The sequence below is a fragment of the Mus pahari genome, chromosome 2 (assembly GCF_900095145.1).
Source record: "Mus pahari chromosome 2, PAHARI_EIJ_v1.1, whole genome shotgun sequence".
NCBI lineage: Eukaryota > Metazoa > Chordata > Mammalia > Rodentia > Muridae > Mus > Mus pahari.
The window spans coordinates 3,291,994-3,314,503 of NC_034591.1; the positions used below are offsets into that span (position 1 = coordinate 3,291,994).

The following is a 22,510-nucleotide window of genomic DNA, read 5'->3' on the forward strand; positions in this document are numbered from 1 at the left end:
GTTTTAGAAAGCTGAACCTTACAAGTCCACATTTTTCTTTAGAACATTTGACAATCATCCTTGAAAATCATAAAGAATATTTTTAGGAAAAGATGTAGAGTTGTGCTGTGGTTTCACACTTTTGTCAGTTTTATCCCAGCAGCATCTTACACAGTCACCTCTACTAACATACAAGAGGATGATTTCATTTATTTCTATCTCGAATCCTGGAATACTTGTGGTATTCCAGTACTCCTCTCTGTGTACCATGTCGACATCTCTACTTACTGTATGGAACGGCTTGAGCAGCAGGGTGGGATTGGTTAAAAATACAATAGACGTTTAAATGCTTAGAAAATTGCATTGCTGCTGTCCTTGCTACTACAGGAAAAACCTTCATTCACAAAGGTAACCAGACCTTGTCACAGGATCCTGAGAAATCTGACTGATTAAATATTTTGTTCAATGGGAGTCTATTACAGCATTGGTTCTTTTTAAGTACATTTCTAACCAGTGGTGGCAGAATCTGCAATAAGCCCTGACAGAGACCATCAAGGGTAAGCACTGTAAAACCATTGTCTGTGAGAAAAAAAATTTCAGATCATTCTGAAAAATGTCTCCCTACAGTGTGATGAGGAGACAAAGCCTAGGATTTTCTTCATAAATCATTCTCTACTGTCTAGTCATTTCTCATATTTCATTATTTATAATATATATAAAAGTGAACTCAAAAGCATATTAGGGGACAGATTTATAGACCCATTGCATTTTTTTCTCTGAAAAAAGTAAATAAATAAATAAATAAATATTACTCAATTGGTAGATCACCATGAACTCATGAATTCATTGAGGCCATATGGTGGTGGAATGATTCTGAATCTTCAGGGATAAAAAATATAGACATATCTGTGTGTTCATGTGCATACATATTTTATAGTCTTTCTCAACAGTATTTCTTATTAATTTGGTCTTTGTTCTTGGATACATACAAAAAAAAATGCCCAATGACTATGTGTAAAAAGTAAACTCACCAAATGCTTATCCTATAAAATGACCGTTTAATAGAAAATTTCCCAAACCTATTATCACATAATTTAAAGGATATGATACTTAAAATATGATCCATCAGAGTTTGACTTTAATGAGTCTAGTTTAGAATTCAAAATACTCTTAGAATTCTTTCTACTTCAGTTTTTCCAACCGTGTGTTCCTCTAAAGGTAATATAGAACTGAAATGCTGACTGGATATAGCCTGGATGCTGACTTCATAGATCGTGTGGAACAGAGCTTTTGGTTGTACCTTTCCTCTGTTTGATGCTACACATTACACCCGTTACCTTCAAGTACAAGTTATTTTTGTTTAAGTGGCAATACCTTCTTGCTATTGTATGAGGTCAGATACCCAGTGAGCACTTTCATCATTGCTAACGCAGGATGGAGTAAACATTTCCCAGCAACCCACTTACACTGATCTAAGGGATCAGTAGACGAGGTGACTGATTTAACCTTCAGACAGTCTAGATTGTCTCCAAGGCAATTTAAAAACTAATCAAGTGCTCTATTTGTTCTGTATTAAGACTTCCACCCAGAGGCCAAAGTTTACAATGCCATCTCATTATTAGGTATAGGATACATCCTGGTCTATAATCTCAGTTTTCAGAAAGCCATAGTTATAGGAGATATAAGTATATGTATACTTATAATTACAAGGATATTAAGTTATTTATCAAATAGATGACAGTTCATAAGCAATATAAGAAGTATAAATTCTATGGACCAGGAAGACTTACGAATGAATATTTGATTACATGGATCATAATTTGTTTTACTATCATAAAATTCATCCTTTCTAAGCTTGGTGCTTCTTATTCTTGAACACAATGAAATTTCTTTGGAGTAAAGTAAATAAAACTTGTTTTTTGTGTGTTCTTGTAATGTTTGAAGGAATTACCAATATGTGTAAAATGTTAGTCTATGGATATTTTATTTCTGATTATCAGAAACTAATAGTGTCTTTTGTATGCTTTCTAACATAAAATTTAAACATTCTTAATTCCTAATCCCAGAGATTCTTACAAGGTTATCTTGATATAGTTACATATGAAGTGAAGCAAAATGATCTTCCATAGAATTTCTACAATTTTAACATTAGTTGTGTAGTAGTTTTCAGCTTGTATTCATCAGAATATCTCTTAATATCTCTTAGATGCTATGAGAAATGTGTTAAAAGACAATATGATTAGTACCATAGCCAAAATTTTAAAATAGGGGTTCTTTTTAATCATTTATTTTTTACTGATATTTTATTATTATTTGAAAAATAAAACTGAAATTCACATTCATTCAGAGATTATTCATCAAACATGTTAAACATAGGGTATTTTATGTTTTCTTCGTAATATTTATGTCATACCAGAATGTTTCCTCTTACTAGTTTATAGCACTAATTCACAACTCATCTCAAAGCAGTGTTTAATATTTTCCAGCACTTTCTCTCATACATTATTTTAATTTGCTCTATTACTTTGTCAGAAAAAGAAGTTCTTTAAAATGCTCCCATTTCAATACTGATAATTCAGTTTATGAATTAGTTACATTTGGAATTGGCACCGTAGTTTTAAATGTTTTGATAACAAGAGAGATGATGTTACTGCACTGGCTAACAAGTAGCAGCAATTGGTGTTGTTTATTCATAAGACTGGCTGTAATAACTATTAGTTCAAGTGTACTGCCATATTTAAGGCCTCCTTCACACTATTTAACTGTTGCATCTGGCTGGAGCAAGAATGATGGTAAAGATCTTGACCTTGCAGCACTGGCTGGATTAAAGGATTCAAGTGGAAAATAGAAGTGGTGGTTGGGCTTAAATGAGGACCAAACAATGTGGGAATAAATGCTGCAGAAGGCAGGGGCTGAAATGTCATATGTGATGGGTGGAAGGGAGCAGCAGCGACGAAATGTAGAGGGTGACCCAGGAAAGTAGGGTGTCCAGGGATAATGGTTGGCGCAATGGTTGAAAATGAAATAGGAGTGAAATGTGGCTGGGACAGGGGATGGAGATGAGCTATAGGGAGGGGACTGCTGTGAGAACTTATGGAAGCAGAAACAGCAAAATGCTGTAGAAATGTGTGGTGGATGGTGGTGATGGATGTGTGCTGGTGCACTGGAACTGTCTGCACAGCTGAAGCAGGAGAGAAGGCAGCGGGCCCCGCAGCAGGCAACACTCGGAGATGCTTCGGCAGGAGCTGCTTCTGCATATGCTGCTGGGCTTGTAGCTGGAGAAGCTTGTACTTATCTATTTCATCAGGAGAAAATGTTATAGGCTGTTGAATTAAAGGGGGTGACAGAGATTTATGACACACTTCTAATTCATCTTCCATTTTGTCATGCTTCTGCACAGCTCTGTCATAGTAAGAGTTTATATTCCCCTCTACGTGATTTACAGACATGCTTACATCCTCTAAGTCTAGATTTATCTGGTCCTCTTTGGTCTCTGTTGAATCAGTTACGCCAGTATATCTATTAGACGAAAAAGCACCAAGGAAATCATTTGGTACTGGGTCACAGCTTTGAAGAAAGGGTTGGACTTCAGTTATTGAAGGTTTAGATTTCTCTTTTGTTGTCTGGTTACTTTTTCTGCTTAAAGACTGAGAGTCGGTCACTAAACCATCTATGCCTCTGGGAAGATAGTTGTCACATTCAGTGTCTGTCAAAATAGTTGAATTATTTTTTTGTAAGTTTTTGCCTTTGTCGTTATCAGAAGTTTTATGAACCTTGTTACCGTTATCATCTTTTCTTTTGCCTATGTGTTGTCTCTTCTTTGAAAAAGGCAATGCCGCTCTGCTGCAGCACAGTGGTCCAGGTGCTGCTGTGCATTGAATTTGTGAATGAGTGTGAGATTCTTTTAAACAACTGTTTGGGGACATCTCAAACTTCGTTGATTGCTCCTGACACTTCTTGGCTTTCACTCTTTCCAAAAGACCCTTGGCTGTAAGGGATGGCCCTTCTCCAATGGCAATGTTTGACTGTGTGGTTTCTGAAGGGCCACCTGTACAGCTCCTTAGAAGGTAGTTGGCAGTGCCCGAGTTACATTGTCTGCACTTGACTTTTCCCACATCACCAATGTGGAGGCTGGCTAAAAGTTTTTGGCTTCTGTTGTTTTTATTTAAGCAGTAAGCTCTCCGTCTCAAATAAGATTTTAATTTGTTGTGTTGAGATTCCTGGCCATTAAAGGTTTTTCCACCATTACCATCAATTGAAACCCGAAAGCCAGAGTCACAATGGAAAATTCCTGGGGGTTTGGGCTCTGCAAACTGTTGATTTTTACCCAGTTTATACCTTTCTCTGCTGTGGCGGTCTCTGTGTTTTGATCGTTTTTTAGTTTTAAATGAATCTGCTATTTTCCCATTCTTGTCTCTCTGTGTTTCTGACTGAGGACATTGGCTGCTTAGAGGCACATCAGCCATGTAGAGGCAACTGCACTTTTTGTGTTTCCCCATGTGTCTTTCAACCGAGTCACATTCTCTTTTACAAAAGCAGAGCATATGACTGCTGTTACTCCCCTTGGACCTATGACTTGTACACATGTTTCTCCAGCTGGACGCATTTCTAGAAGATTCATCCACAGTTCTGGGATGGGTCCTCAGAGGTGACACTGGAGAATATCTCCCATAACTTGGCTTCCCACTTGTAGAAGCTCTTCTGGCCACACTGATGTTGCAGGTATTTAAGCTTATACCTCGATCCTTCCAATACTCACTGTGATCCTCTGATGTGAAAGGACTAAAATTCCAGGTATGTTGATTTTCTTCTTCAAACGCTGACTGTAGACTACAGGGATTTAGCTTATGGTTTTTAGTCCTTGAGATGTGAGGAGAGAAAGACAGACCTTCCAGGGCATTATTGCGAACGGTCCTTTGGCAACTTTGCCAATGGATGTTTGATGGTTCCATCAATTCAATCTCATCGACATTATCGTTTCCTAAACCATCCTTTAGAGACAGCTTAAGGTAAGCAGGCACTTCAGGACTCTTCATTTCCAAGTCTCTTAGACTATCATGTTCACTTACACTAGAGTCAGAGTCATTATAGTCCAGATTGTATTTTCGCTGGAATTTTTCCCAATCTGGGTTAGCTACAGTCAACTTTGGTTTCAGAGATTGATTATCTTGGGTCAGTTTTTCTTGTTCTTTAATTAAATCTGAGACTTGGCTCTCTGGCTTTGTCTTTACTCCTAAAGCCTCCTTCTCCAACTCTGTTTGTACATTCTCTGAGTTACACTCATCTTTTGTGTTGCGAGACAGTTTGAAATCAAAATATAAAGGATTACAGCCATAAGATATGCAAGGTTCTGTTCTGGTAAAAAAGATAAGTTCTGTAGGCCACTGTAGAGTGGTGTGACCATCCTTGCTCTGTACACGGAGGAAAGGTAATGGTTTGGATTTCAGATCGTGTGGACAATCTTCTCTGCAAAGTCTTTGCACATTTTTGCTAACCCTTTCTGCTTCATCTGAAGACTTTGCTCTGGCCTCCATTCTCGAGTTAGGAATTCGATGTGCTTGAGTTTTCATTTCACTTGGTCCTGAAGGCAAAAACTCATCCAGACATTCACACCACCTACTATCACTGTGCTTGTAAATGTTTAGTGGACCAGAGGATTCATTTACTTGGCATGGGTGATTAATACAGCTTTCTGAAGGATCCTTCAGTGCATTTCTAATTTCTTTCTCTCTGCTGGAAAGAGTACAGTCTCTCTCTGAAACATGGAAGTGAGACTTAAAGAAAGCCATGTGAGTGCCTGGTGAATCTTTCAGTCTCCCGTTAATAGATTCATGTTTGTTTTGTGAAATTTTAGAGTTCATCGAGAAGGTGTTGTTTAAAACACCCTCCAGATTGTTTGATGAAAGGACACCTTCTTCCTTCATAAGGCCTGCATCATCACTTGCAAACCTGCCACACTTGCAGCTCTCCACTGTTCGTTTGACTTTATAGGTGGGTGACTTGTTACAATCATGTGTATCGTCTGTGTTCTCGCTGAAAACTGAGGCAGAAGATTCTAATTTTAGATAGGCTTTTTTTGAAAAGGAAAATGAAACTCCTGTCCTGTGGTTTGCATTGCTAAGATCTGAAGATGTTTGTGTTATCATATTCCCAAACAAGTGCCGCCTATCTGATTGTAGCTGTTGTCGATTTGGCATGGCTGATCGCTGCTTATCCATGCTACTTCTGGGCACATTCTTTCCCTTAAAAAGGGCACTTTTCATGCAGGATACCTTTCTGCCATTCTTAACAGGGAAAATCCCCTGCTGGAGCTGCTTTTCCATGGCTATCCTCGGGGTTTTGTACGCTGGTCCATTTCCAGAGACACTGTAAATAGGGTAAATATTTAAATGAGTAGGGTATTAGCATTGGAACCAAATCTATATGCAAACAACATTTCATAGTATTTCTACACTGAGGTGTTTTAATATTCATTGGTGAACATTATTTTCTACAAAATTACTATTTTATCATGCATATAGAAGTCAGTATAACTGCTATAGAGTGGCTGCTTCTGAAAGGCTCTACTTAATTCTGTTATTTAGGAATTTAAAAAGCAGTAACAAAATCATATGGTAAAGCTGCAAAACAAAATAAAAATAGCTAATTTGCATCACAATACATTCCTTAGAACCTATGATTCTTTGAAATTCAGATTTAACATGTTTCATAGTCTTACAAGGAGCATATTCATATCAGGTAAGAATTTGAAATTTGCAAAGTGTAAAAGTAGTTTTAACTTGATTTTTCAGCATCTTTAGTGTTCAATATTCACTCCTTTAAAAGTCTTTTTACTTTACTTCTGTTGAAACAAGGTAGTTAGTCATTATTCTTGTCAACAGCTAATGAACACAGTGTAAGCAGCTGAAGAGTTCAGGTAGTATCTGCATTCCAGGGACTTTACAATAGTGTCGCTTGCTTCTTACCTCCAAGACAACCTTATGCCAACTGTGCATGCTTTGTTTTTTGAGGGTTTTTTCAAGATTATTGATTTGGCTGAGGATCAGTAAGGAGTCAAGTAGAGAGCAGAAAATAAACAAACACAGACAGAACATTTTATATAAAAACAGTGTCTTCACACCTTGTCTTTTCGCACTTTTCCTTATACAGTGCTGCTGATGCTGACACTGGAAAGACAATGCTACAACATCAGTTTTCCAAGTGCTTATTTGAAATGCCACTGTTGTTATCATCCCTATGTGCCTGGAGGCACATTTAACTTTTGTTTTCTACTTTATATTTCATTATTACTTATCTTTTGTTTCTTGGCCACAAATATTAAAACCTGTATCTTTAAAACATATTCCTTAAATTCTGAAGAACTAATTGTATTCTAAATACATATCCTTACAGCCACACAAAAGTGTAGTTATCCTCCCCAAAGAATATTCTTTTCATAACTGATGAATACTATTTCAGAAGTCTACATGTGAGCAAAACGAAGATCATAAGTGACTATGGAGTACTATTTCAACCTGATATATCTATAACAAGACTCCTATATGCAGAGACAATCAGAGTAGGGTATAGAAATGTAGGATCAGGACAAAGAAGGAGGATCAAGGAAACTGCTGTGGGATAGTGTCTTATAGACACTATAGGAAAACTGGAGCCATGACATCTTAGCAATATAGATGCATAAATTAGACATGTATAATGACACCAGTTGACACCTCAACACAAATGGAGAAATGACCATAAGGCCCCACCACTAGATGAAGAGATATAGGCAAGCAAAGGCTTCTGAAAAGAGAATTGATTTTCTGAAAGGAAAACTCCCCTGGCGCGTTATCCAACTCCAAGTCATTAGCTCTAACACACAGTACAGAGGAATAGCACTTAATGGAATAGATGTGTGTATTAGCTACTGCTTGGAGTCTGTTTTGTAGTTAATGGGTGATTGTTGGTATTCAAGCTTTATTTTGCTGACGTTTCTTTTATACAGTATTATAATCTGTTACTTTCTCTGACCTTACAAAATTTAAATTGCAAATGATAATTTTAGCCATTGTTTATTACACAATTACCTGAGACTATCTGTTCTCAGGAATGAACGGGTAAAGCTTTGCATTGATAGTATATTCCATTGTTGTGGAGAAATCAAATTTAGGAATTTTAGAAAACAGTGACTTTTCCTTAATTGTTTCATAAAGAGAACTACTTCTTGTTCCCCTCTCATAACAATTTTCTTCTTTTAATAATCTCACCATGCTTTTCAAAAAAGGGTACCTTAGTTAAATTTATTATCACTCATGAGAGAAGTACTTAAACACAATGTGTAAACTACTGAATGCTATTTCAGCACAAAGAAAACAACCAAATGGGTGTATTGAAGGGTTACTGAAGCTTGGACACAGAAGGACTAGGAATGACTACAATGTAACTGAAATTTGTCTTGGTGAAATGGAAATAACTTTCCATATGTGTGCCACTTTTTGTATTAAGCAGCATCTGTGCTACCTAATTTGCTTCTTCTGGAAAATCAATCATTATCCTGTCATTGGTGTTATACTCAACAGAAAGTACTGAAATTTTAATGGGAGAACATTAGCAAAAAACCATGAATATTTTAGTATTTCTAAGTTATGTTTCATTTAATTTTAAAGTAAATAGTTACTTTGAGGAAGTAAATATGTGTATGGGGTGGGTACTCTATGATACACCATGGGATATCAAATATATATATATATATATATATATATATATATATATATATATATACTGTGAAATTGTTGCTATGATAAAGCTCATTGACACATTCAATGTGTCAATGTTTGTATCTCTATTAAAAATACCTTAAAATCCTCTCTTAGCAAATTTCAGATACAGAACATAATAATCATTACTCTGTATAGTCTTTAAGCCCTACATCCCAGGAACTTATATATGAAGGTGTATTGACCTCCCGTGATCCGTTTCTGTCTTGAGCAGAAAAGTTTCACCCTTCTCTAATTTTTTATGGTTTCCACACTTGTGTTTTCATTAACTTCTCCTTCTTTGGAACTACCTTTAGTTTCTGTGATTTGGAAATAATTATTTATGTGTAATACCTAGAAAGACAAGGACTAAAGAGTTAACCATTTAACTTGTACTATTGTGTTGTACATCCCACTACTGTTGGCAAATTCTGAGGCAAAGAAATATGATAAATACACAAATTTTCTCCGATGGGTAAAGGCATATCTTTCAAATAGAAACAAAAATACCAAAATAGAATGATTTTTGTTGTGCTATATTCTGATTCTTATATGTGCAACTTCTGTTTTCAGAATCAACATCACTAACATTTCTCAAATTTTGCAAAAACACCCATAAATATATGCCATGGTTAAATATTGGCATAAAAGTTTATGTTCTGAAAGTGAGTACCTCCCAATTCAATAAATGCTTTTATTGGAGACCCTGTATGAATGAAGCTATCCAAGAGAAGATCAAGGCTGGCTGCCCAATATGAAACTCATCTCCAGTTTTCTTCCAATATTTGATAATCACTTGGATTCAAATATTCTCAGTACCACAATTGACCTTTTCTATATGGAAGAATAATATTATTTGGCTCATTCGAAGTGGACAGTGTCAATTTCTACAGCACTAAGTGTAAGGTGTTGGAAGTCAGATGTTAATAAATAGGACAAGATATATCACAGAAAAAATACTCATGAAAGATCTTCATAGCGTGGCTAGATTTGCCAGGTTCTTTGGAAAATGTAAGGGAAATGGACAAAACACAAGCTGCCTAGGAAAGGAGGCATCACACTTTTAACAGTCATTTTGATTTTAACTTTTATGCATCAATCCTGCTACAACAAAGAAAATATTTTATAACTCTAAGTGACAATTATTAGGGCATGAGGCTGTTTAAGCAAATAGAGCAGTTGGTGACAATAGTAAGGACTGAACATTTGTCTTTTCTGTAACAGTGAGGCGTATTATGGCCTATGGAGTGGTTATATTTGAGTTTGTTTGGTACATAAGGTTTGGTGATGGATACTCTAACTTCATAGAGCAGACATTTTAATCTCGAAGACCTTACCTGGCAACCCCAGAAATTTAGAAATTTACCAACAGAAACATCATCATTACTAGCCATCCCTTTGTTCTCTGAGAAAATCATATCACACTGCCACCATCACAATAATTCCTCTGATCCTTTCTGATTAATCCATTGTGGGGAAGAAGAAATGTGGATTTGTAGTCACTTTCACAGTAAAGACAAGAAAAACAATGCTTATGAGGGTAACTCGGGTTTGCTGATGAACAAGGCAATTCTAGTCTGGCCTGTGAAGACCTTTATTTAGAATGTCTTTCTTCCCCATCTATTATTATTTAACTTACTGAATCCTGTAACTGATCATGCAGGAACTGAAATGTGATTTCCATGATTTCTTGCATGGTACATTAATGAACACAGGAATTTGTGTTCTAAGTTCTGTTTCAGTAGGTCTGATTTGTTATTAATCTATTACTGTGTTTGAATGACATTAGTCCCTTGTTGTATAGGCTGATTAGTACCCAATATACTTCTCTGATTGTGTGGATCTACCCAGGATAAGTCCCTTTATAGTAACTTCATTTCTATATACTTGTAGTATAATACCTCTTAATGCTCCTTTATCTTATGTTTTAAAATTTTTAATATGGTTTATATATCTGATAATATATAACATATTCTAATTATATATATGTATATATATATGTATATATGTGTGTATATATATATATATATATATATATATATATATATATATATGTTGTAAAATGGTCACTATTTCATTAATAATTAACCAAAACTGTAAATATTTTCTAATCATCAATTTTGTAGTCTAATAGTTTATGGTAGTATAACTAAACCATTCATTTTTTGTTATTGCATATTGAGTTCCATTTAAGCAACAGGAATTTAAATTCTGGCAGAGTTAAAAATTCCACAATTCACCAGGTTGCTGTCAACCACATTAATTAGCTATGTTACTATTATGCATTATGATTCATATTAACACAATTCACAATCTGCAATGTTAATTGCATTCCAGGTAACAACTTTGAATCATTCAGTGGCTGCAAGCTTTTTTTAAACTGTCATTTTTCAGTTACAAGTAAGTATTAATGTACTGTGTGTTATGGTATAATTATCAATTAAAATGACATTGTGCAGTAAATTTAACCACATTAATTATATTTTGTTTGTCTGCCAGACAATGATCGCATCATTTATTCTAGAGTTAAGTGTGTACAAGGGAATATACAGGACATGTATTATCCACCCCAAAGGTACATTATTATTTACAGTTTTAAAGCTATCATTGTAGATGCTTGAGACAGAACAGTGTTTGAAAGGCATAACAGTGCAATTTCATAAAAGTTAGAATAGCGCACACAATATTTACCCAAGATCAAGCCATTCAAATTCCCAGCATAGACTGGGGAGCTAGCTGATCATGACTTGTACCTCCTATTTGGGAGCTATTTTCAACTGATGGCTGCTGAGATCAGAGGAGTCAGTTTTCTTCAGGGATCTGAGTCCTATCCTTGTTTCAGTAGATGAGAATATGGTCCCACACATGCACATACAGTCAGTACTAAATAGTAAGTATTTAATTACAGATGTGTACATATAGATGTATACATGAACTTGTTAAGAAAAAGTAGTAGGAAACAGAGGAATTGAAGGGGAAAGAATGGAGGTTGGAATTGCAATATTAATACTACAATATAAATATATGCATGTATGAATATTACATATTTTAAAGTTATCTTTACAAAACAAATTACTGAGGAATTATGTCAGAACAAATTAAGCTAGAACAGATGCCGTTTTATTAGAATTGTTTCCTGGATCACTTCATTAAGCAGGGTAATAAGTTAACTGCATTGGGAAGAAAAAAATAAAACTGATGTGACAAAGTTATTAATTTACAAACCATTAACAACTAAAACTTTTCCTTCAAGCACATTTGTTGATTAGTGTTAATTTTATATTGTTGCAGAGAACAAAGTAGATTCATTATTGAAATTCCCCAGGAGACAGGAGATGCATTCTGGACCATCCAAGCCCCTCTGTATCTTACCATTCAGACTGTTGCCGCAGCTCAGCCAGCTGATGGAGTCGCTTAAGTGCTTTTTCTTGTTTCTTCTCATCTTTCCATGATTTAGAAGCTACATTTCGAGCAAATTCGCGATGCTTTAATTCTTTCAATCTCTGTATAAAAGAATAAAATGGGAAGAGTACTATAAATAAGTAAAACATGCTTTTCTGTCTACAAGAGTCTTAAACGTTGTCCTGAAAGCAAGAGTGTCTTTTGGGACGAGGAGAGGAAAAGCATTTCTACCACTGTTTTTCTCTACACCTGGATAAACTTAGCACTTCATGTAGTTGTCCAGTAAGTTGCTCCTCACAGTTTGTCAAAGTCAACCTCAGCGTGCTGCAAAACTGGGACACAAGTCCTTGGTTGAGTCACTCTACATACACAGCTGAATCATCTGTGTGTCTGAGAAATCAAAAGATGGAATTAATGTGCGAAGAGAGGGAAGGCCAAAGCTTTTGCTTCCCTAAGCCAACCTGCAGGAGTCTCTCTCCATAAAGAAGGTGCTGATTAAAGAAAACGAGGCAAATGAACTTCTGTCAGAAAATTGCTTCTTTTACCAACTCCTGGTTCTATGGGAGAGCTTAAATTATTTTTTTAGTTGGAGGTATATACCAAATTAAGAGCATGATGCAAAATAAATAAATAAATAAATAAATAAATAAATAAATGAAATAGAATTTAAACACAGTATAGTGGTCAGGGACGGGGAACCGTCCTGGAGAAGGATAAAGTCTGAACTATAAATAAGAATTAAAGAATTAAAGAATTATAAAAAAGAAAAGAATACAAAAACAAAGATCACTAGTTCCCAAGTACAGCTAAATATCGGGGTTTTGATGATCATGAATGAGTTGATAGCCTTGGTCAGTCAGAAGTAGAAAATGACATTTATAATCTTGCCATTCCCGGTATTTATGCTTCCTCAGACTCTACTTGCTCTATAATCTATGGTTATACTGACGATCTGGCGTATAAGAAAGCCCTCTTGGAAATGTTCTTGCTTACTTTAAGAGGACATAGAGCATTCACTTCAGCTGTGTTGAAGAGAGAAGCTGGCTATTTTCAATGTAGATGGGTGTTTTACTCTTGGTTAATAAATGCAATAAAAATTGTTCCATATTTACTTGTATAATTGAGAAAGTTGATTGTTTATTGATACTTCACCTCTCATGATTGCAATAGTATTTGAAAATTTGGTGTATACTTGTTTTCTCCGTTAGTTCCAAAATTCTGGGAAAATTCCATTTTGTAAATAGAGAAATAATTATATCTCCAGGTAATCTTATTTTTCCACAAAAAAAAAATGCTTTAAGTTATTTACTGTTACAGAGCCAAGTCTTCACTATAATCCTAGATTGTAAAGATATGGAATCTGAGGATGTATAAGTATCAGGAATGAGGATCTTATAAACTTCGTTTTCTACTTCTGACTAACCAAGACTATCTACTTATTTGTGGTCACAACCCTGATATTTAGCTGCACTTTCAACCAGTGATCTTTTATGTTGTTAGATTTTTTTTCTTTTCTGAAAAAAAAAGTACAAATCAATTCCTTTCTCTTCCACAAAGACATATAAGTGAACTGGTATTATTTATAAGAAAATTAGCTCTGATAATACTGCATTTGATCAGACTAATACACAATAAAAGCAAGGAATAAAAGAATGACTGAGTACAAGCTATGTAGATGAATTAATCCCAAAAAATGTAGAAGAAGGGTAACAAACATTCAAGACTGTTTGAAAAAGTTCCAAGAAAACAACTATAGAACTTACTAAAATAAACACATATTACATACTTTAAAAAAACATTTAAGTGGGATTACTCCAGAATGGGATAGGAAACAGTGCTCTCAGGAGTCACCACACATTAACAAATAAAAAGTGCAATGACAGGAGTGGGTTACATGTTTGACAGTTGCTAGCAAGGCTTCATAAACTCCCTATATTACAGTGTATTGCCATTACCATTGGTTATCCTCTAGAACTCAGCAGGAACTATCCTCTAGAACTCTTTTGCTGAGGATACCACAACTTGAGTCATAGTTTATGGAGAAATAAAGCTGGAATTCACCTGCAGTTTCATTCCTACTGAACATTCATAGTTCTGAAAGGTGATGTGCATTCTACAGGAGAAGAAGAAGAAACCTTGCTCTTCTCCTGCTTTGGAATCTTTGAGCTACAGGAATTATTGGCATGGCAAGACATGCCCACTGATGCAAGACTGTGATAAATGTTATAGAAAATAAATATTGTCTGACTGAATTTAAGGTTAGGGCCAAAGATAGAATCCATACACAACACCTTTACAGGGGCAAAGAACATGTATGGCTTGATATATTATAGGCCCTAGGAAAAATTAGTCTGCCAAATGATCATAGTATTAAACTTCCTTTTAATGATTTATTGATATACCTATAAACTAATACACTTCTCAGCCCCCACTGAAGAATCTCCTTTTTTATAGTAGTAGTATACTGTAGATAATTATTAAAACAGAGATACTCACCTTTCCTTAAGGTGCAGGAAATAAATTGTAGAGTTCTCAGGCTTAAAGGGAAGATTTACAACACAACACAACTTTCAAGGTCTAGGGCTCATCCCAGAAGGGGCAGAAATTATTATAATAACCAGAAGTGGAGGCTGATTACAACTACAAAGAGTTTTGTGGACAAATAAGAATTCATAGAGTTTTAATAGAACATCAAGACTTAGACAAGCCTACATTAGATAAAATACAAGTGTGGAGGTATGAGGTAGACATGAATTTCCAGCTCTAGCCAGAGCCAGAGCTATTGAAAGTTGATAGTTACTAGAAAGGGAGAATCAGTTTACTTTAAAAGTGATTCCTAATAGGTAGATTGTGCTCTCTTATGGAAGGCCCCAACCCCAAAAATATTGGAAAATTATAAATTTTACATGGCCACCATTTTTTTTATTGAGGAGGAAATTAAGTTGGATGGGTAGAAAGAGGATGGAGTATAATATGATAAAAATACATTGTAGTGTGAAACTGTGAAAGATTAATAACAATATTATTAAAAAGAATGCAATGAATGGGCTTTAGAATTTCAAGATAATATTAAGATAAAGATTTATATCAAAGAAATTATCTTTCGTAAATGTAAAATATGCTCATATTTAGATATGCAAAATGGAAATAACTTATTACCAGCAGTTGTAAATAAGAAATCATAATAGGGAACATGAAGTAAAGATGAAAATTATATAAGACATATGTATATCAAAGAACAACATAAAAGAACTGTAGTGATGTGTGATATTCCTGTGTTTTTTTTTTTTTTACACTGCAAGATATTTTGAGGTTTACAGAAAATATATAAATAAAACAAATAGTAGTGGCTTTAAATATGGTTGGGGTAAGAGGGGTGAAATACCAATGTACTGTTAAAATGTTTCTTTGTTACAAAGCAATATATTACCAATCAAGAGAATACTGGAAAGTTAAAAAATGCAATATAAATTATACAGCAATTACTAAATTAATAAATTGAAATTATTCCTTTAATGCAATCGACCAAAAGGAGATAAAAGGATATGGTCAGATATATTTAATTGAAAGAAAGAAAGAAAAAGTACTAAAAAGCAGAGCAAAACAAATGAGAAATTGCAAGATAGCAGGAATTCAAAAGTATCAACAACAAATTAAGCAACCTAAATAGCAAAATGAAGAGAAATAGAATATCAATCAAAAATGAGCTCTTATACAAAAATAAAGCAATATTCATTCATAAAGAGAATGACATTTCAGCCAAATAAATGAGGATCACTCTTCATTGAGAAATAAACCTGGCAAACAATGGCAAAATCTATTCTATTTCAACCAGGTGTGGAATTAAAAATAGCTAGGCCCCCTAGAAGTTAAGTATGGAGTGGTGTTTATCAGAGTCTGGGAAATGTTTGTGTGGTGGTTTAAGTAAAAATGACCCTTATAGGTTCATATACATGAAGGCTTAGTCATCAGGGAGTGACTACTTAGAAGGATTAGCTGTTGTAGCCCTGTGGTAGGTAGGATTTTATTGGTGGAAGAGTGCCACTGGAATGCAGCTTTAAGGTTTCAGAAGTTCAAGCAAGGCACAGTGTTTCTCTCTCTCTCTCTCTCTCTCTCTCTCTCTCTCTCTCTCTCTCTCTCTCTTCCTGTAGCTTATGGATTCTGTAGCTTGTGGATTCTGTAGCTTGTGGATTCAGTTGTAGAATTCTCAGCTACTTCTACACTATCATGTCTGCCAGCAGGCTGCCATTCTTCATACCATGATAATAATAGAGTAAACCTCTATAAATGAAAGCAAACCCCAATTAAATTCTTTCCTATACAATGGCTGTCAGGGTCTCAGTGTGTCTTCCCTACAATAGAACACTAAGAAAGCTGGGTAACGTTTAGGGGGAAAGCTTCAACAATGGGTATAAAAATGCTCACAGTCAGATATTGGTTGGAACACAGGGCCCCCAATGGAGGAGCTAGAGAAAGTACCCAAGGAGTTGTAGGGGGCTGCAACCCTGTAGGTGCATCAACAATATGAACTAACCAGTAACCCCTGAGCTCAAGTCTCTAGCTGCATATGTAGCAGAAGATGGCCTAGTCAGCCATCATTGGGAAGAGAGGCCCCTTGGTCTTGCAAACTTTATATGACCCAGCACAGGGGAAGGCCAGGGCCAAGTAGTGCAGTGGGTGGTTAGGGGAGCAGGGGCGGGGGTGGGTTATAGGGAACTTTCGGGATAGCATTTGAAATGTAAATAAAGAAAATAATAATAAAAAAAATCACAAAAATAAATTACTTAATATTAAAAAAAAGAAATAATTAGATACATTTAAAAATTCTGCTTTATAGTAGAATGACTGTAAATAACATCAATGAACTGATTATTTCAAAAAGATCAAAACAAACTTTGAAAAATTCACATAAGGAATAAGTGTTTAATATCGTTAATATTATTTGAACATTGCTTTACACACATGTATCACACTGCATAGATGGCTATTAAAACGGATAATTTTGTGTCTTATAAAAGAGGTTATAAATAAGCTTTAAAGAAGTAAGACTCAATTGAAGGTCTGCTATAACATTAAACTTTAAATATAAATATACAAGATCTTCAAAATGTTTCAGCAGGTAAAAGGATTTGCTATATACCATAAGGATCTGAATCTGATCCTAATTGATATATTCAATAAAAAGAGGGTTTTTTGCTGTTGGGTACACTGGTCAGTCATATCAGAAATTAAAGTTTCCCTGTTTTGTATCTAGAATGTTCCTAGTTTCCATCATCATCATATTTATTTAAGCCACATCACCAAATTGTCAGTAACCAACTCAATGTAAGGAAAAGTAAGTTATATTCTGTTCTTTGACAGCATCCAATGTATCCAATCATGGAAAACAACTTTCACATTCATGTCAATAAAATGGGTTATAGTTTAATTTCTTTATAAAGCATAGAAAGAACTTAATTACTATTCAAAGCAGGCATGAAAGTACACAAGTTTTTTATCGTTTTGTAGTCTGAAAGATAAACAGAGAGGTCAGGTAATCATAGAAAATACTTTGCTTTCATACTCTTTAATGAAAAACACAGAAGATAAGAAACTAAACCAATCAATATAATTATAATTTTTATCTTCCTCTATCAATACCTTTGATTTTAATTACAAATAAGAACAAAGGTTTAATATACTGAAAATATAATGTTCACTGATAACAAGACTTCTAAACTTTCTACTCTAATTCATATTTTGTGCCAAATCAATGGTTTATTTTTAGTAAACTAATGTAAAGACCATACTGACAATAAAGAAGTCTTTGATTAGTTTGATTCATACCAGCTCCCTGGCACCACTCCTATTGGTGGACATGTAGTTTAATTTACTATGAAATTAGTGTATATTCTAATATAAAATGTAGCATACAGTCGAATGTATTACATTATATTATACAATATAGGGCAATGTAATAGGTTGTCATAAAGTATGAAATTAGAACAACAGAGTAATCTGCAGCAGATCTGCATGCTGGAGAACTCACACACTCTGAGAACTTCCTGTTCCCTTCAAGAAGGATTAAACCCATTACAAACCAACTCCCAGTAAAACCACTAAAAATATTATTTCTCCAAGCAAGGTGAACATTTCAATAAGAGTTCAATATTCATTTTTATGATTAAAATTCATTGTCTTTCCTGTCTTGTGAGATGGAACCCAAGAATCCATGCGTGACACTCTCCATGAGGTCAATATCCTTAGGTTAAATAGGTCAGGGAGCTCTGATGGAAAACTTACTACTTTTTTTTTTTTTTTTTTTGCTAAATGAATATAGCAATAAAATGATACTTAATGATATATTGCTTCATACTCATCAATCAGTGCATTGTTCAGCTCTCATTAGAGATGCTTCCTCTTGAAGTAGATGGTAATTTGCAACTGGATAATTTACAAGAAATAAGAGACTCCTAAATATTTAGCCCTAAATTTGATATCTCCATCACATCATTCTGCTGGAGGTTCATGGATCTATGTGGAAGAGGAGGTGGAAAGATTGTAAGACCCAGAGGTGATGGATCACATCAAGAAAATTATTTTCCAAACATAACAGGGCAGATGAACATAAAAACTACAGACACTGTGATAACACACACACAAAGCTCTGAACCATGTAAGCCTCACAAAATCCCAACACAGAGGCAAATCACATACACAGTTTCATGCCTAACCAAGAAGCTATTTAGAATCCTCTCTCCTAGATTTTAGGATAGAGAAAAATCAGAAAATCTGTTTTCTTCAATGTAGTGACATTGGCTATATCAGCCACACTCCAAGAGAGGCCCATTCTCTGGAGTAGTCAGCCAACAAACTGAATTCTATATTGTTTATTGTTTAATTTGTTTGCTTTTTTGTTCTTAGAGAAAGAGAGAACATGAAGTTGGATGGGTAAGGAATATGAGAGACTCAGAGAGGAGCTGGAGAGTAATAAAAAAGAAAAAAAACCAAAAAACCATCAGATCAAAATATACCATATGAAATGCTCAAAAAATAAGCAAAAATCATTTCTTGAAATCTTTAAAACATATGGTCATGAACTTCACATGCACATTCTTAATGCACCTTATACTGGAAAATATATTGAGAAATGTATGACACAAGTACACTGTTGAGTGTCTTAGTGATAGATGCATATTGCTGATAAGCATACAGGCCATGGTTGGGTTTCTATCTACAGAGGAACTATGAGTGAACAGCACATCAGGGAGAGTAACCAAGTCTAATCCCCTTCTCTCCACAAAAGCCAGCACATTTTTCTCCTGTCACTATACACATGGAGGCTATGTTGAGACAGAAGGCCTGAATGAATCTGTCATAGCCTGTTATGATGGATTCTCTTAAATGACTCAGTTAATAGTCCCTAATTGAAGATAGCCATTTATGTCCATTTTTGGCAGGGAGGTTATATCATCAATTCATAAAGTCTAGTACCACATTTCTACATCTACTCCAGCAGTGACTCGCGTGACAGACCTATAACCCTGGAAGCAGTCCCGAGCCAAAGAGTTTCATGGAAACTTAGCCTCCTGGAATCTTGTCATTTGCATAGCACATATGCTCCAAACCACATTAGTCTGGTGTATGGATCTGGGTGCTCTCTTTCAATATTGTTTTATTATAATTGCCTTTAAGGATGGATTTTGAAATATAGTTAAGTTGGATTAGCCTCCACCAGTGTTCCAATGTCCTAGGAAGTTCTTGAAGCTGACCCTGAACTTGGAATTCAGTAAGAATTTTACCTATTCAGTACCATTCAAATTTACCTCTAGTAGAGACAGTGAAAGTAATCAGGCGTTACAATTTACTTGAATAGAGCTAGAAAGCTCAAGGGCTAGTCTACATAGTAATTACTTAGAACAATAGCAGAGTCACTCCCATACACAGGAATTTACAATGGCCTAGGAAGAAGGTAGGTTGTGGTTTTAGGGAGGAATTATTCATGAAAAGGCTAGTAGAATGGAATTCCCCTTGTGCAGGTTTTTCATTAGCCACAGAGGAATAGTATTATCAGGTATTTACTAAAGGAACCCTGGTGGTGGGTTTAACAATAGACTAGCATTGCATCAGACCACACACTTGGCTCCTGTGTTTAGCTGATCTTAATTAAGGGTTGTTCCTATTCTCAGTTGTAAACAAGCCTGGCTCCCCCTAGCTTTTTATGTATACATTTTCTCTGTTTTGTGTTGATGTACCTTGGTGGATGTATTAGCTTAGCTTTCTTGTTTTTCTTCTGTATTAAAAGTCTGGTGCTCGCTTGGAAAAAATACATTCAGATACCACACTCCCTTGTGTTCCTATTTTTTTTTGTCATCCGTGCCAACTCCTTGCTTGCCTGTAACTAGAACCCTGAGTTTTCCTGTGGATCAGGGTCCCGACTAAAGTCTGTCTGCAGCACCACATTATACTGTCGCTAAAGAGTGATTTTTTTTTTTTTTATTTTTCCTTTTAAAGTGATTTCCCAACCTAATCTGACCTGGGTAAGAGTCAACAAGTTTGAGACTGTAGAGTAGTGCTCCAAAAACCAGATTTACATTGTAATATATGCTTTATTCCAATATTCAACTTCTTTATCCTTAACAAACAGCAGGCTGACAGACATGGCTGGTAATTTTTCTATTAATCTTTTGTTTCTTACAAGTGTATGTGTCACAACGGTATAGGTTTGAATGCATGTTTACATGTATTTGTATTAATACATGTATGCAAGTATATGCACCTGCACCATGGGCACAAGAGCCAGAGGTTGACATTGAATGTCTTTATTAGTCACTTTCCACTTTATATGTTGAGTCAGGGACTAACACTTGCACCTAGAGCTTGTGAGTCTTGTCAGCCTGGATAGCCAGTTTGTTCCCTTTCTCTTTTCTTTCTAAATGGTGGGTTAACTGAGTTTTGTGCACAAATAAAGATTATAGACTAAAATAAAATATATGTACATGTAGTGGTATTTACTCCTCTTCCTCTTTTGGATCTTAAAAATAGGGTTCTTAGAAGAATTTGTACTTTGTTGATCCAAGTCTACTGCTCCGGATTTAACAAACTATGTATTCGTGTATGAACTACAATTTGCCATTTGCTCTGCATCCTGATACTCCTCCTGGCACTATATGCCAGTACCATAGATGTGCTTTCTCAGGAACAAGGATGGTTCAGTAGGTTTAAAATAATGTTTGCTGAGCAAATCTTGACGTCCTCCATTTGATCCCTGGAACTTGAGAATTGTTCTTTGACTTTACAGGCATGTTCTGACACACACATGCACATGGTTAAACACAAATCAGAATGTACATATAAAACTAATAAAGAAATAAGAAGTGTTGTCTCTCAGAACCTTTGTTTTCCAGTCCTAATGCTGATTGGAATTCTCTATACTTGCTAAAAAAAACAAAAAAAAAAAAATAGTTCATAAAGGTTCTCTGTCAATTTGTTTTCAGACCCGTGTAGGGTTTGTTAACTATGACCTAGGCAGGAAAGTAGAGAGGCAACTTTTCCAAAACTGAGGCATTTCCATAATTGGAAGCTGGCCTCTTGCAACTCTATAAAATTTCCCATGTGTGAGGGATTTACAGTGCCCTGAAATATGAGAGTATTTTTATGTCTCTGTGTTACAATGTTACTCATCCTCTGAAATGTATTGAGTGTTCATAGTGAATGAAGATGTTCACATTCATGATAGTAAAGAAGATGAGTACTAAAGTCCTCTTTTTATATTAATAAAATATTTCACATATAATCATAAATTTTATACTGTAAGAAGAGCATCTTCACTCCCTTTTTGTCTCTCATCCATATATATATGATCAGTATTAGTTTAAACAGAAAAGCTTTTACATATAAAACTGTGAAACAAGGCACCTCACAGAATTGGAATTTCCCCAGGAATTTCACTCCGGGAGAAGAAAACACTAAAGCCTTGTGCCAGCCAGAGAGAAATGTCTCCTGCAGATATTCCTCACAATTATAACAACTTGTCAGAAGACTTTGCAGGATGAAACCAAACCCAGATGATGAGGGCCAGAGCACATCTTGATCTGACTCATTAGCTACGCAGATCCACAAGTTTTAGTTAAACTTTAAACTCATGTCAGAAGGAGAACTAAGGATTTGGGAGTCACTGGGTCTGGTTTTTTTTCCACCCATGCCAAGTAGGTATATACTGAATAAAACTTCTTTGTTTAATTTCCAGTACCTAAGCACAAACAACAATAATAAAATAATATACCAAGGGTCTAGAAAATTTTACTTATGAGTTGTTGCTTTGCTATCCCTGCTTTTCTGTACTATCCTACCTTTCATCCAATTAATGTAGCAGCAAAACCTTAATCTCATTACAATTTTGCTATCGTAGAAGC

General features: G+C 35.2%; 1 protein-coding gene across 1 annotated transcript in view; it reads right to left on the bottom strand.

The window, feature by feature from the left end:
• Positions 1-2,408: 2,408 nt before the first annotated feature.
• Positions 2,409-22,510, bottom strand: part of Znf804b (zinc finger protein 804B) — a 523,885-nt gene continuing 503,783 nt past the window's right edge. The window contains exons 3-4 of the mRNA XM_021191328.2: positions 12,087-12,217; positions 2,409-6,345 (exon numbers count right to left, since the gene is read on the bottom strand). Coding sequence (XP_021046987.1) covers positions 2,694-6,345; positions 12,087-12,217 — 3,783 coding nt within the window. The 3' untranslated portion in view covers positions 2,409-2,693. The remainder of the gene's footprint in view (positions 6,346-12,086; positions 12,218-22,510) is intronic.